The 13,416-nt window shown below is 45.6% G+C and overlaps 1 protein-coding gene across 1 annotated transcript in view; it reads left to right on the top strand.

Moving 5' to 3' along the window:
- The window catches only part of brsk2a (BR serine/threonine kinase 2a), a gene marked incomplete at both ends in the record, with an annotated part of 193,565 nt that overhangs the window by 82,214 nt on the left and 97,935 nt on the right, over window positions 1-13,416 (top strand). Inside the window, one exon of the mRNA XM_083654772.1 lies at window positions 2,675-2,769. Coding sequence (XP_083510898.1) covers window positions 2,675-2,769 — 95 coding nt within the window. The remainder of the gene's footprint in view (window positions 1-2,674; window positions 2,770-13,416) is intronic.

The following is a 13,416-nucleotide window of genomic DNA, read 5'->3' as shown; positions in this document are numbered from 1 at the left end:
TCATTACCTTCCTCCCATGTCGCTATCTATGTGATAAACATCAGGCGTGGTATTGGCAGACTTTGGTGAGGCAGAATCCACACACAATTGTGTCAAGTTTTACTTTCTTCAGATTTTTCTTGCATTTTCTCCCCAATTGTACTTGGACAATTCCCCATGCTGTCCGGTCGTTGCTCCACACCATCTGCCGATCTGTGGGAGAGTTGTAGAGTAGCACGTGCTTCCTCCAACATGTGCAGTCGCCAGCCGCTTCTTTTCACCTGACAGCGAGGCGTTACACAGGCAGGACGCAGTGTGGGGGGGATCACCACATTCCCCCCAGTTCCCCTCCCCTTCGAACAGACACCCCGACAGACCAGAGGAGGCACTAGTGCAGCGTCCAGGACACATACCCTTAATCTGACTTCCCACCAGCAGGCACGGCCAATTGGGCCTGTATGGACGCCCAACCAAAACGGAAATAATTGACACTGTAAAAGGCCCCCTCCACCTCCAGACAGTTTTCCTTCCTGTATAACCGTCGGTGTTCTATGAAAAATATTGCTTATTATCAACAAACCGGCCAACATATATCAAAGCTGATGGGCTTTCTGGAAAGAGCGTAACTCAAACTAGTTAACAGTTGTATCAAATTGGTCATTCAGTGGCGTTTTACGCCCACATAACTAACAGCTAGCTAACGCCAGAGGCTAATGCTAGCTATTATACTGTATTTACCAGCTCAGTGGCCTTGTGGTTTGAGTGTCCGCCCTGAGACTGGGAGGTCGTGAGTTCGATGCCCGGCCGAGTCATACCAAAGACTATAAAAATGGGACCCATTTGCCTCCCTGCTTGGCACTCAGCATCAAAGCGTTGGAATTGGGGGGTTAGATCACCAAATGATTCCCGAGCGCGGTGCTGCTGCTGCTCACCGCTCCCCCAGGGGATGGGTCAAATGCGGAGAACAAATTTCACACACTCAAGTGTGTGACGATCAGTGGGACTTTACCTTACCTTACCTTTACCTTTACTGTATCAGTCATGATGTGACGTAATCACTATAGCGTTTCATTGAGTCATACTTCATCATCTCTTTTGAGCAACATCTTATTGTGTGTGTGTGTGTGTGTGTGTGTGTGTGTGTGTGTGTGAGAGCGCACGCGTGTGTCTGTGTGAGTTCCAGAGTAATCTTGTCTGATACAGAAGTGACTATATTTATAATGTGTGGCAGAAAAATGGATCGGTGCTGTCGTCATGGTTTCCCTTTGCACACACAAATATCTCCATTATAACTGTGTGTACTCATTGATGTGATGTATGCCTGCATGTTTGCTACATTGATTGTGCTTGATGGCTGATCTAGGCTACCTGGTGACATTTTCCTTTGAGGCAAAGCCACCGAGATGCTTTTGTGTTTTGTGAAGCCATTCCAGGGATTTATAATGTGCCAGTTTTCATGTCAGCACTAATGTTAATCTGGAGTAGAATAAGCTGGCATGACAGCGTGGGATTCCCAGTAGCCCTGGCTGATGTGCTACTATTGAGCACTCAAGTGTGTGCGTGTGTGTGCATGTGCGTGTGCGTGCGTGTGTGTGTGTGTGTGTGCGCATGTGTGCGTGTGCGTGTGTGTGCATGTGTGTGTGCGTGCGTGTGCGTGCGCGCGCGTGCATGCGTGTGTGTGTTTATGAGTCTCTGAGTCTGTATCTTTGTGCAGTGAAATAAATGGTACAGTGTTTTTCTGCTGTGCTTGTGGAAATGCCACGTCCTAATTTACTGTAGTAGGAATGGCTGTGCTGTTCATTCTTGTCATTTTTGAGCCATGGCGGTCAATACTTCGTCCCATTCATCGGCCGGCCATCTAAATCCTATAGGGGGGTTGTGCAGCAGCAGTGCTTGTGTTTGTTGCTACTACTATTATTGTCTATTGTAGCTCCATCAGCAGGACTGCATTACAGCAGTTTAGTACATTAGCGCAATCAATAGCATGAATGTCCCTCTCTCTTACTGCCTTTATGACTCAAATAAACCCCAGGGGGCGCTTTCATTAAGACGCTCTCCACACATTAAATGTCATTTATCAGCAGTGAGAACATGAGGTCACAAGCCGTTTCACCTTAAGTCTGCCCAATGCACTTTACAGTCCAACCAAAACTGCTCCAGATTTTACCACATCAATTACAATCACATTCAATCACTTCAACTTGCCAAGTATGATGATGAATGCCATTTAGGCTGGCTGTCATAAGTCTGTGTGCATGTCTGTGTCCTATTTGTTCTAACACTGTGTGTTCCCTGTGGGTATTTGTTCTAGCTGTGTGTGTTTCCTGTGTGTATTTGTTCTAACACTGTGTTTCCTGTGTGTATTTGCTCTAACAGTATCTGTGTTTCCTGTGTCTATTTGTTCTAACAGTGTGTGTGTGTTTCCTGTGTGTATTTGTTCTACCTGTGTGTGTGTGTGTGTGTGTGTGTGTGTGTGTGTGTGTGTGTGTGTGTGTGTGTGTGTGTGTGTGTGTGTGTGTGTGTGTGCGCGCGCGCGTGTGCGTGCGTGTGTTCACATTCGTGTTCACATTCGTGCGTGTGTGTGTGTGTGTGTTTCCTGTGTGTATTTGTTCTAACAGTGTGTGTGTTTCCTGTGTGTATTTGTTCTAACAGTGTGTGTGTGTGTGTGTGTGTGTGTTTCCTGTGTGTATTGCAGGGCTGGTCAAGCTCGGAGTCCACTGTGTCACGTGCCAGAAAGTCGCCATAAAGATTGTCAACCGTGAGAAACTCAGCGAGTCAGTACTAATGAAGGTAAGTGTACAGCTTCCAGTCTCAAATGTGACCATGGAGGAGCAGTTTTGCTCTATTTGATCTCTTATCTCCATCTTACCTGCAGTTAAAACACGATCCATGTTTGATGATGTTTTGCCAGTTTTATAGTTACTTCTTCCACATAGCTACAGAATCAGGTATGCAATATCCACAGTCCTAAAAGAAATACATTTCGGGGCGTCCTGGTGGCCCACCTGATAGAGCACGTACCACTAAGGCTTAGTCTTTCGTGTGGCCGACCCGGGTTCGAATCCGACCCGTGGTCCTTTGCCACATGTCATAACCCCCCCCAACCCCTGTCAGTCCACCGTCCTGGCGAAAAAATGCAATAAATAAATAAGTCTGCCATTGCTAGAAGATACATGAATTATCTAGCCTGTCAAGTCAAGTTTCCAAATGAGCAGAAGTTATAAAATAACTGTGCCTGGGAGTTTCAGTAAGAGTGAGTAGTGATGGAGTCTCCCCAAAAGAGTAAAGTCTTTGACACATGAAATGTGGAAAGTCTGGGCTGACTGCCAGGTAGAGATGCAGAGAGTCCACATCTAACACTGTTTGATGGGATTCTTAAATGTCCCTGCCTGCAAATCCAAAGCTGATCTTGCAAAAATGTTTGGATCTGGATGATTTATATCACAATAACAAGCCAAGCTCTGAAGCATCCGTTTGACATCCCTTTCAAACGTGGATTCGGCTGTATGGAATTTGAGCTATACTAGAATAGCTGTACTTATATACTTAAAGAAATCCCAGGGTAAAACAACAATAAACCTATAAACTATTATTACATCACTTCCAACCGCTTCAAAATCTTCTGGGGGAAGCACTCCTATTTATAACTTCTCTAGTCACCCACACAGCCTCTTTTTAGTTCCAGGACACCATCGAGGATTTTTTTTCTTTTTTTTTCTTATGTCCCAATGCTCCTAGCGGGTTGCCTTATTTAGCTCGCTCACAGTTGCCATTCTTCTGGAGACATGGCTGTTATTGGCCCTTGTGTTGATGGAGAAGATGTGGAGAAAGCGAAGAGATAGTCTCTTAAAACGGCTCTTGCAATTTTCAAATGCTTCCGCCTAAACGTCTCTCAGAGATAGGGACTTGGACTTGAGACTTGGACTTGAGGCGCACTTAAGTCACACACACAGTGACTTGAGACTTGACTTGAGACTTGCCCTCAAAGACTTGAGACTTGACTTGGACTTGAGGTTTGGGACTTGTGAACAATCTTTATTTTTATTTTTATTTTTTTGTGTGCGTTAACAGGAAATGTCTACTACTACTAAATGTCAACTCATCAATACTGATATGCTAATAAAGGATTGAGGACATGCTTTGAATTCCTTCGTTTCTTTTAGCTATAGTGTTCTAAGCAGGCCGGATGGCATCCAGCAGATGATGGAACCCTCATCCATAAGAGACTTGAGACTTGACTTGGACTTGTGACCAAAGACTTGAGACTTGACTTGGACTTGAAAAAAATGACTTGTGAGCATCTCTGAATCTGTACTTCTACTGCCCTAAAGGCAGGACATATCCAATCACCGGCATCGGTTCGAACTTCCTCCGGTCTGATGCGTTTTTCCGTTTGTTCTGTGGGCGTGAATTACAGACTGTTTATGGTGCTTTCGCAGAATGTAGACGAGACAGTCTGGCTTGAGAGACTAGAGAAGAGAGCAGGAAGATAGAGCGGGGGGGGGGGGGGGACACACACAGAGGGAAGAGCCTACTGGGGGGGGGGGGGGGGGCTTGCTCACAATGCGGGGGATCTGAAAATGGAAATTCCCTCCGTTTCGCATCAGTTGTGTGGCAGCGTTATTAGACGCCAGACGAGAGCTGGGATATTGCTGTCTGATAAACAGTTGGTATTTATCAGCGTCTTGCTGTGTCAGTTTCTCCGACCGTAGCTCTCTTTCTGTCGCTGCTGTCTCGCTAGCGTATTCTCACTCTCTCTCCCTTGTTTAGCTCAACAACCAGTCTACATTTTCATGAGAGAGAGAGAGACAAGCCATTTCTATTGCCTCTCGCCCTGACAGACAGTATTAGCAGCAGTAGTAGTAGTATTAGCTGGGGTCATTGTAATACTGTATGTGACAGCGGAGAGGCAGGTAGCAGGCTAATGTCTGGAGTCTCTGGACCCAGGTGTTTCACACCCAGCTGTCCTGCACAGGTGAATTAGAATAATAATAATAACAGATGCCCGACACGGACATGTTTCCGACAGGACCCAAGGTTCTGCTGAAGCTGCAGTTCAGACCTAATTACTGGACTTGGCCAGTGTCACTCTTCTCTCAAGTCCGTGTGTGTGTGTGTGTGTGTGAGTGTGAGTGCGTGTGCGTGTGTGTGTGCGTGTGTGTGCGCGCGCGCACGCCGCACGTGTGGATCGCGCGTGTGTGTTCACATTGGTGCCAGCAGGGATCGCATTACGGGCGAACCAGGGAAAGCTAAGCTCCCTTGAAAGAGCCCCGAGTTCCCCTGACAGCAATAGAATGTTTGATTTGAGGCGGTCCCTGAGAGTCATAATCAATCACCATAATTCAAATGTCATTTGTACGCGGTGATTAATATATAAGATAAAATAAATCTGTCTAACATCAAAGCGAATGCAGGAGGAAAGTGAGTATGAAAGTGATCTCTGATGTGTGTGTGTGTGTGTGTGTGTGTGTGTGTGTGTGTGTGTGTGTGTGTGTGTGTGTGTGTGTGTTTTCACGTCAAGGACCTCTAAACTGACACACCACAGACCCCCATTTGATAAGCTTTTGTCCCAGGGTCCCCCATCTGATTAAGATTTTTGCTTATAGATGTTTTATCACAGAAAGTGTATGAAACCCCTGACCAAAATAGTTGTGCATTCTGTCACTGTGTTACTTATAGATGGAATTATAGTGAAAATAAATTACCCCCGTTTTTGCTGGGGACCCCGAGCAACAACCTCAAGGACCCCTGAGAACCACTGGTTTAGAGCATTGATGTAGACATGCAGGACTCTGTGTGTGTGTGTGTGTGTGTGTGTGTGTGTGTGTGTGTGTGTGTGTGTGTGTGTGTGTGTTGTGCATCTACATTCCATGCATTATTTGCACACATATAAAGCATCCTAAGTGTAGAGATGCATGCTCTCAAGACCCCAGCATTAGAACCCACTGTAGGTGACTTGTAAAGTTCCTTGGAGCTGCTACATGTTAGCCAAACAGGTGCCGAGACACATGAGACACCACACTGCTGTCACACCTACAAAGCCTCTATCAAGACGGAGGTTCCTACTGCCGGACAGCTGTTTTCTCCCTCAAATCCAGCAGCCACTTCCCCATATTCCCATTGTCTTGTGCTCCATAGTCTGTGTGTCTCTCCTCCGGCTGCACGGCCTCTGAGGCTGTCAGCTTGTCACAGTGATCGGGCCGCACGGTACCACCCGGCTCACACTGGGAAATGTCACCTTTTAATATGCTAATGTCTCGGGTCCCTACGGTGCCATTAGGGGAGAATCTGACTCTCCAGGACAGGTGTGTGTGACACCGTTAACCACACACACACACACACACACACGCACACACACGCACGCACGCACGCACACACACACACAAACACACACGCACACACTCTCACACACACACACACACGCACGCACGCACGCACACACACACACACATACACACACACTCACACACACACACACACACACACACACACACACACACACATACACACACACACACACACACACACACTCTCACTCTCACACACACACACACACACACACACACACACACACACACACACATTCATGTACACTCGTGCAAACACATTCTCTGTGACACACTCCATCATTCCATATCTGTCCTTCCCTCGACGGGCCTTGGGAGTCGGGGGTGTGTGGATATGAGGAGAGGGGTGGACTTCATTGTCCCAGAGCTCTTTCCTCCTTACTAACTTTATATACAACTAATGTCCAACTCTTAGTGCCGCAGCCCCACAGGCCATGACACAACCAAGTGGGAAGACTGGTCTTGGATAATGAATTTGACCAAGAACTTTTGAGCCATTTGTAACCATTGAATGGAAAGGATGATGATGCTTTATGTATTGTTTTGTTACCTTCAACCAGATGGCTTAACAATGCACTTATTTGAACAGTGGTAACAGTCTCTGTCTGGGGGAAGAGGCACATGTGTGTGACATTTCAAATGATGAGAGAGAAAGAGATAGAGAGAGAGTGTGTCAGCAGACATGGCACTGAGGCCAAGCAGAACACAGGCAGAGATCCCATACAAAGTGAAGCCCAGAACAGACACGGTGTGTGTGTGTGTGTGTGTGTGTGTGTGTGTGTGTGTGTGTGTGTGTGTGTGTGTGTGTGTGTGTGTGTGTGTGTGTGTGTGCGTGCGTGCGTGCGCGTGCGTGCGGGTGTGTCTCTCTCTCCAGGGAATAGTTAACATTTCTGAAACTCAGCCATCTCTCTCCTCTCTGCCATGTCTTTGGGCCGCAGGGGCATGTGGTTGAGACACAGAGAGAGAGAGAGAGAGAGAGAGAGAGAGAGAGAGAGAGAGAGAGAGAGAGAGAGAGATGGAGTAAGGCAATAGATGAGGGACATGCAGAGAGAAACCCTGCGGAGGAGAGATAACACAAAGGCTTTAGTAGGTACGCCGCGTCTCTACTCTGAATTTGTGATATCTTCTACACAGATTATGAAAAGAGGATTTTGTCTATGCTGAGGTGATGGTGTGATGCGTCTGTATCTGTGCAAAATAATCTAGTCTGCATCCATGTTAACCCGGGGCCCTTGAAATGGTAATGATGATATTGAAGGATATTACATTTTCTCATATCTAACTTCATGTTAAAAAGCAGTTCTAGCCATGCTGAATGTTAAACACATTTTCCAGATTGCCCTCTCTCCCTCAGACTCAAAGAATAAACATTTCACACTGCACCATATTCAAATCCATTTCTGACAGGATTGAAGTCACATGAACCTTTGGAGAGATATTTTAGTGATGGCTCTTGATGCAGCCATGTTTTCACACAGTGTTTTGCCTACAAACGTGTTCCAATGTTTCATTTTCACCGCTCAGACGTCATACATATGCTCTTAGCCTATTTGTCGAATTAAGGCTGAGATGCTAATGGCGTTGAGAGCTAGGGAAGTGGATCACATGATAACTGTTTCTCTGCTATTTGCATGTAAACATCGACAGGATTTTTTGGAAGGGGGAGAGAGAGCATGCATGAAAATGGACTAGAATTATCCAAAAATGATAACAAGTGCACTATAGGACTTTAAAAGTATGGGGGTGGACAGCCGTGTCGGGGTTATGCGGGATTGGAATGAGTGAAACTACTGTATGTCGACTTTAATACCAAAGTACTGTAGCACAGTGTTGTACTGTAACTGTGAGACTCGTTGAGCAAAATATTTAATTCATGCGTGACTTACAACATAATTAGAAAATCACTGGTCTACATGTACTTCCTGATACAGTACCTGTATAAAGGTGTATGTGCACATACCAGAGATGCTCACAAGTCACTTTTGTAAGTCCAAGTCAAGTCTCAAGTCTTTGGTCACAAGTCCAAGTCAGGTCTCTTGTGGATGAGCATTCTATCATCTGCTGGATGCCATCTGGTCTGCTTAGAACACTGCTAAAACGAAGGTATTCAAAGCAAGTACTGTATTATCCCCACTCCTTTCTTAGCATACAGTATCAGCATTGATTAGTTAACATTATTATTAGTAGACATTTCCTGAATATTCATGCACCAAAAATAATGGGGGGGGGTATTGTTCACGAGTCCCAAACCTCGAATTCGAGTCGAGTCTCAAGTCTTTTGAAAATGATTCTCAAGTCAAGACTCCAGTCGCTGTGTGTGCCACTCAAGTCCAAGTCCATCTCTGGCGCAACACTGGCTCATGACTGTGACTTCTACTCTCCCGCCTGCTGTTCGAGCGCACACTGCTATTTAGGGCTCTGTGCACAGCCTAAAGAGTTCTTGGGGTGAGTTAAATTGTTGCTAGCCGTTAGCGCTAACAACTAGCTGAGGGAGCAGGGGGTATCTTTAGCACGCCGCAGTCTGTATAGTTGCTGCTGATGCCTGCTCTGTTTCTCCCTCTGAGCCAGTGAGCTGGTGGTGGTGGCTGCTGCTGCTGGGATGAGAACAACTAATTAGCCAGAGTGGCTCGCTCTCCTCCTGAAGCAGCACAACTTCAAAGTCCCTATACTGTCCCCTGGCCCAGAGAGAGAGAGAGAGAGAGAGAGAGAGTCACTATACTGTCCCCTGGCCCAGAGAGAGAGAGAGAGAGAGAGAGAGTCACTATACTGTCCCCTGGCCCAGAGAGAGAGAGAGAGAGAGAGAGAGAGAGAGAGAGAGTCACTATACTGTCCCCTGGCCCAGAGAGAGAGAGAGAGAGAGAGAGAGAGTCACTATACTGTCCCCTGGCCCAGAGAGAGAGAGAGAGAGAGAGAGAGAGAGAGAGAGAGAGTCACTATACTGTCCCCTGGCCCAGAGAGAGAGAGAGAGAGAGAGAGAGAGAGTCACTATACTGTCCCCTGGCCCAGAGAGAGAGAGAGAGAGAGAGAGAGAGAGAGAGAGAGTCACTATACTGTCCCCTGGCCCAGAGAGAGAGAGAGAGAGAGAGAGGAGCGATGGAGCACAGGATGAAGGGAGATGGAGGCTATGGGCGAGATAGAAAATGAGAAAGGTTGGGTTGGGGAAGATGAAGTTGGAGCAGTTTGGATGGATGAGATATCACTGCACAGCTGTTTGATGGGTTGAGTTTCAGAGCAGCGAGCGTTTCTGTGGTTTGGAGTTTTGTGTCACTGATGGCAGTCATAACATCTCAAACAAGAAGTGTGTCTATGAGAGAGAGAGAGAGAGAGAGAGAGAGAGAGAGAGAGAGAGAGAGAGAGAGAGAGAGAGAGAGAGAGAGAGAGAGAGAGAGAGAGAGAGAGAGAGAGAGAGAGAGAGAGAGAGAGAGAGAGAGAGTGAGAATGGGAGTTTGGAGATAGAGAGTTGGAGGACACTGCAGAACTGAAATAATTGCCCCCTGAAGCAAATAATTGAAGAGAGAGCTGAGAACGAGGCACAGGCCACAGCTGGTAGTATCATCACCTCAGATGGCACTCAATTAATGGCGGTCAATGTTATTTTGAATTTGTGATATCTCCTCCTACACAGATATCTGAAAAGAAGGTTGTGTCTACGGCGCTGTGGTGATTCACCTGTATTCTGCGCAATAACCTGTGTCTGCATCCGCGTGTCAAAATAAGACGCGGCGCGTGAGAGAAAGTTGTAGCGAGGGTGGAGAGACGGCTCGACGTGATGTTCCAGATGCACGCGGTCTGCAATAACAGCAGCAGAGCATTAGAGAGACGGAGAGAGGCAACAGATAGCGGTTGAATACAGAGAGACAGAGATCGCTACCGGGCGGGTGGGAGTAGGATGAATCACACAGGCTTTCATCTTGTTATCCCCACACCTCAGTGACAGACAGCCCTGTACCAGGCTTCCTCCATCAGCCAGATCCACTCTCTCCTCCAAATGATTATAGATTGGCCATTCTCTCCTGTCTATGTGCCCCCAACCCACACACACACCGCCTCCTTAACTTTATACAGTGTGTTTGTATGTCTGTCTGTCTGCGTGTGTGTGTGTGTGTGTGTGTGTGTGTGTGTGTGTGTGCGCACGCCCCCCAGACACCCTGTCGAAATAAATGGCTTTCATATGTGGTGTTCCCCTGTGCGTTGATCCATCAGTTTTGTATGGTGTTGACTTGAGCCAGAAGGCAAAGCTTAGCACACAGTTTGATCTTAACAGGCCGGGGCTGCACAGAAGGCCTGGAGAATGACCTACTCCGTTTCTCTGCCGTTTGCCCGCTCATTTCTGCCTCTCCAGCCATTTCCACTCAAGTGTCGAAGTGCGAATTTCAAACTCTTGAAATGTTGACCGAAAAAAATAAAGAATAGGCTTGAAGTTGAAGAGTCAAAACTATATTTTGGGTACCCCTAGAAGCCATTTTCATTCCACATCCAGGAGAAAAAGAAGGTGATTATTTCGCCTTTTTCTATCGCTATGTATCACATACTTCACAAAGCATTTCTCTGCCTAAAGTGAGCGTGAAAACTTCATTGCGATTTTGAAAATCAATTGAGAACGCCTCACTCTCTGTTGTCCCATATTCTCATGCTTTATCCCACTCTCGCTCACTCCTGCCTTGTGTAAAACCATCATAATAATAATTCCGTGCATTATACTGGGTGTGTAAGGCCTCACGTAGCCTTTTGTCTGTTCTCAATCAATATGGAGTTCGGTCACCATTCTACACCTTAATTTGGTTTCCAATCACCACTCCTGAGTCAATGCATATATCATTTTTTTTGCTTGGCCTTTTATTGAGTGTTGAAGAGGTGCCGTTGACGGGGTAATGGGGAATAGATTTGAGCTACGGGCACGAGATGGGAAGAAATGTCAGCTTTAGCCACACTTGTGTCCCAGTGGGCTTCATGCTAAATGCCATTGACTGAGCAGCACTTTACAGTGACACACTTCTGTCATTCTGGACCTGCTGGTTTTGGGATCTAACACTTGCTACACTAGACTAAGGGGTGGGAGTCGCAGAGTAACTCACGATATACAATACTATCGCGATACTTGGCTTTCGATAACGATGGTATCACGATACAGCGATTCTGCGATAATCGATACATTGCAAGAAATTTCGTCTGCGATACATCACGATATTTGTGTAACTGAAGAGGGAAAAATACCCCTAAAAAGGCAAACGGCAGGAATCATGTTTATTCATAGAATTGACAACAAACAATGTACAACAAAGTGCAGATTGCATATTGCCTCTTTAACACACTCTGACTGCAACTTGTCCACGACTCCACGTGTGAAGTCCAAATGTTTAAAGGACGGATACAAAATAATGTCTCACTAAAATCTTTTCAATCTGTGTAAATTAAGTTTACAGACAAGATTCATGCAAAAACCCATGCAAAAAATACACATTTCAGGATAAAATGTCATGATCAGGCATCACAATAATGGTATCACGATACGGGTGCCAGGTTATCGATAATGTATCGCAAGAGAAGTATCACGATATATCGATATTTTGTCCCACCCCTACACTATACATTACATTACATTACATTACGTCATTTGGCAGACGCTTTTATCCAAAGCGACTTACAATAACACATTTTTGTCAGCAATAGAGCAATCAACTATGCAACACAGTCTATGACAACTACAACATCTGAAGGAATAGTGGTAAAGTTAAGTTAGTATATATTTTTTTTAATACTTTAGACAGACATGCAGAAGTGCTACTGACAGCATACATTTCTGTGGGGACAATGCTCACCAAACACTCACACACACACACACACACACACACAGTGCCGTTTGAGTGGTTTTACCTCGCATGTCTTCTTAGCGAGATAAAAGAGAAATAAGGAAATGGAGGAAACAGAATATGAGATGTAGAGGGAGGGGGAGGGGTCTCACATTGAGCTTGACAGGAGACAGACACACGTCTAAAGCGATGGCGTTTGTTTTATCCACTTCAAAGGCAACAGCCTCTGTGTTGTCAGACAGGTGAGAAAGCCGTGTTTGAGTTTGATTCTTTTGTCGTTGTTTTTGGTTTGTAGCTTTTTCCTTTGTGAGCGGAGGAGCGCACATGATGCTTTTCTTCTCCTGCCTTTAAGTGGAGCAGTGCTTCACGGGGACATCAGTAGACTTGTGGAGCAGTGCTTCACGGGGACATCAGTAGACTTGTGGAGCAGTGCTTCACGGGGACATCAGTAGACTTGTGGAGCAGTGCTTCACGGGGACATCAGTAGACTCTGCCCTTCAAAGTTTCCCTTTTCTTTTTATGTCTGTTTATTTGTTTGTTTAGCACTGGGATTCCTTCCCTCCTGATATTACCTGTAGTTTATTTGGTGCACATTTCTGATTGTGAGTATTGTAGTAATCATCTTTTTTCCTGGCCGTTTGAGCAGGGTAGGGACTGATCATTGGGCCGGTACATTGCGTTCCCTCATGTGAAAAAATGTCCCCTGTCCACCTCTCTTTTTTATTTGTATTTTTACTTTCAAGTCTACATGTATCTCCACTGGATGTCTTCTTTATATTGCGCTGCTTCCATTCACAGACATAAAATTGCATTGTCTTGCATCTTGCCATGTTGCCTTTCCCCCACTTGAGTGCCTGTAGTGTACAGTACTACTGTATGTATTGACCTGTAGTGTACAGTACTACTGTATGTATTGACCTGTAGTGTACAGTACTACTGTATGTATTGACCTGTAGTGTACAGTACTACTGTATGTATTGACCTGTAGTGTACAGTACTACTGTATGTATTGGCCTGTAGTGTACAGTACTACTGTATGTATTGACCTGTAGTGTACAGTACTACTGTATGTATTGACCTGTAGTGTACAGTACTACTGTATGTATTGACCTGTAGTGTACAGTACTACTGTATGTATTGACCTGTAGTGTACAGTACTACTGTATGTATTGACCTGTAGTGTACAGTACTACTGTATGTATTGGCCTGTAGTGTACAGTACTACTGTATGTATTGACCTGTAGTGTACAGTACTACTGTATGTATTGACCTGTAGTGTA

The sequence above is a fragment of the Poromitra crassiceps genome (assembly GCF_964638095.1).
Source record: "Poromitra crassiceps genome assembly, chromosome: 18".
Classification (NCBI taxonomy): domain Eukaryota; kingdom Metazoa; phylum Chordata; class Actinopteri; order Beryciformes; family Melamphaidae; genus Poromitra; species Poromitra crassiceps.
The sequence above is the reverse complement of the archived record's forward strand: the minus strand, read 5'-3'. Positions and strand labels throughout refer to the sequence as shown.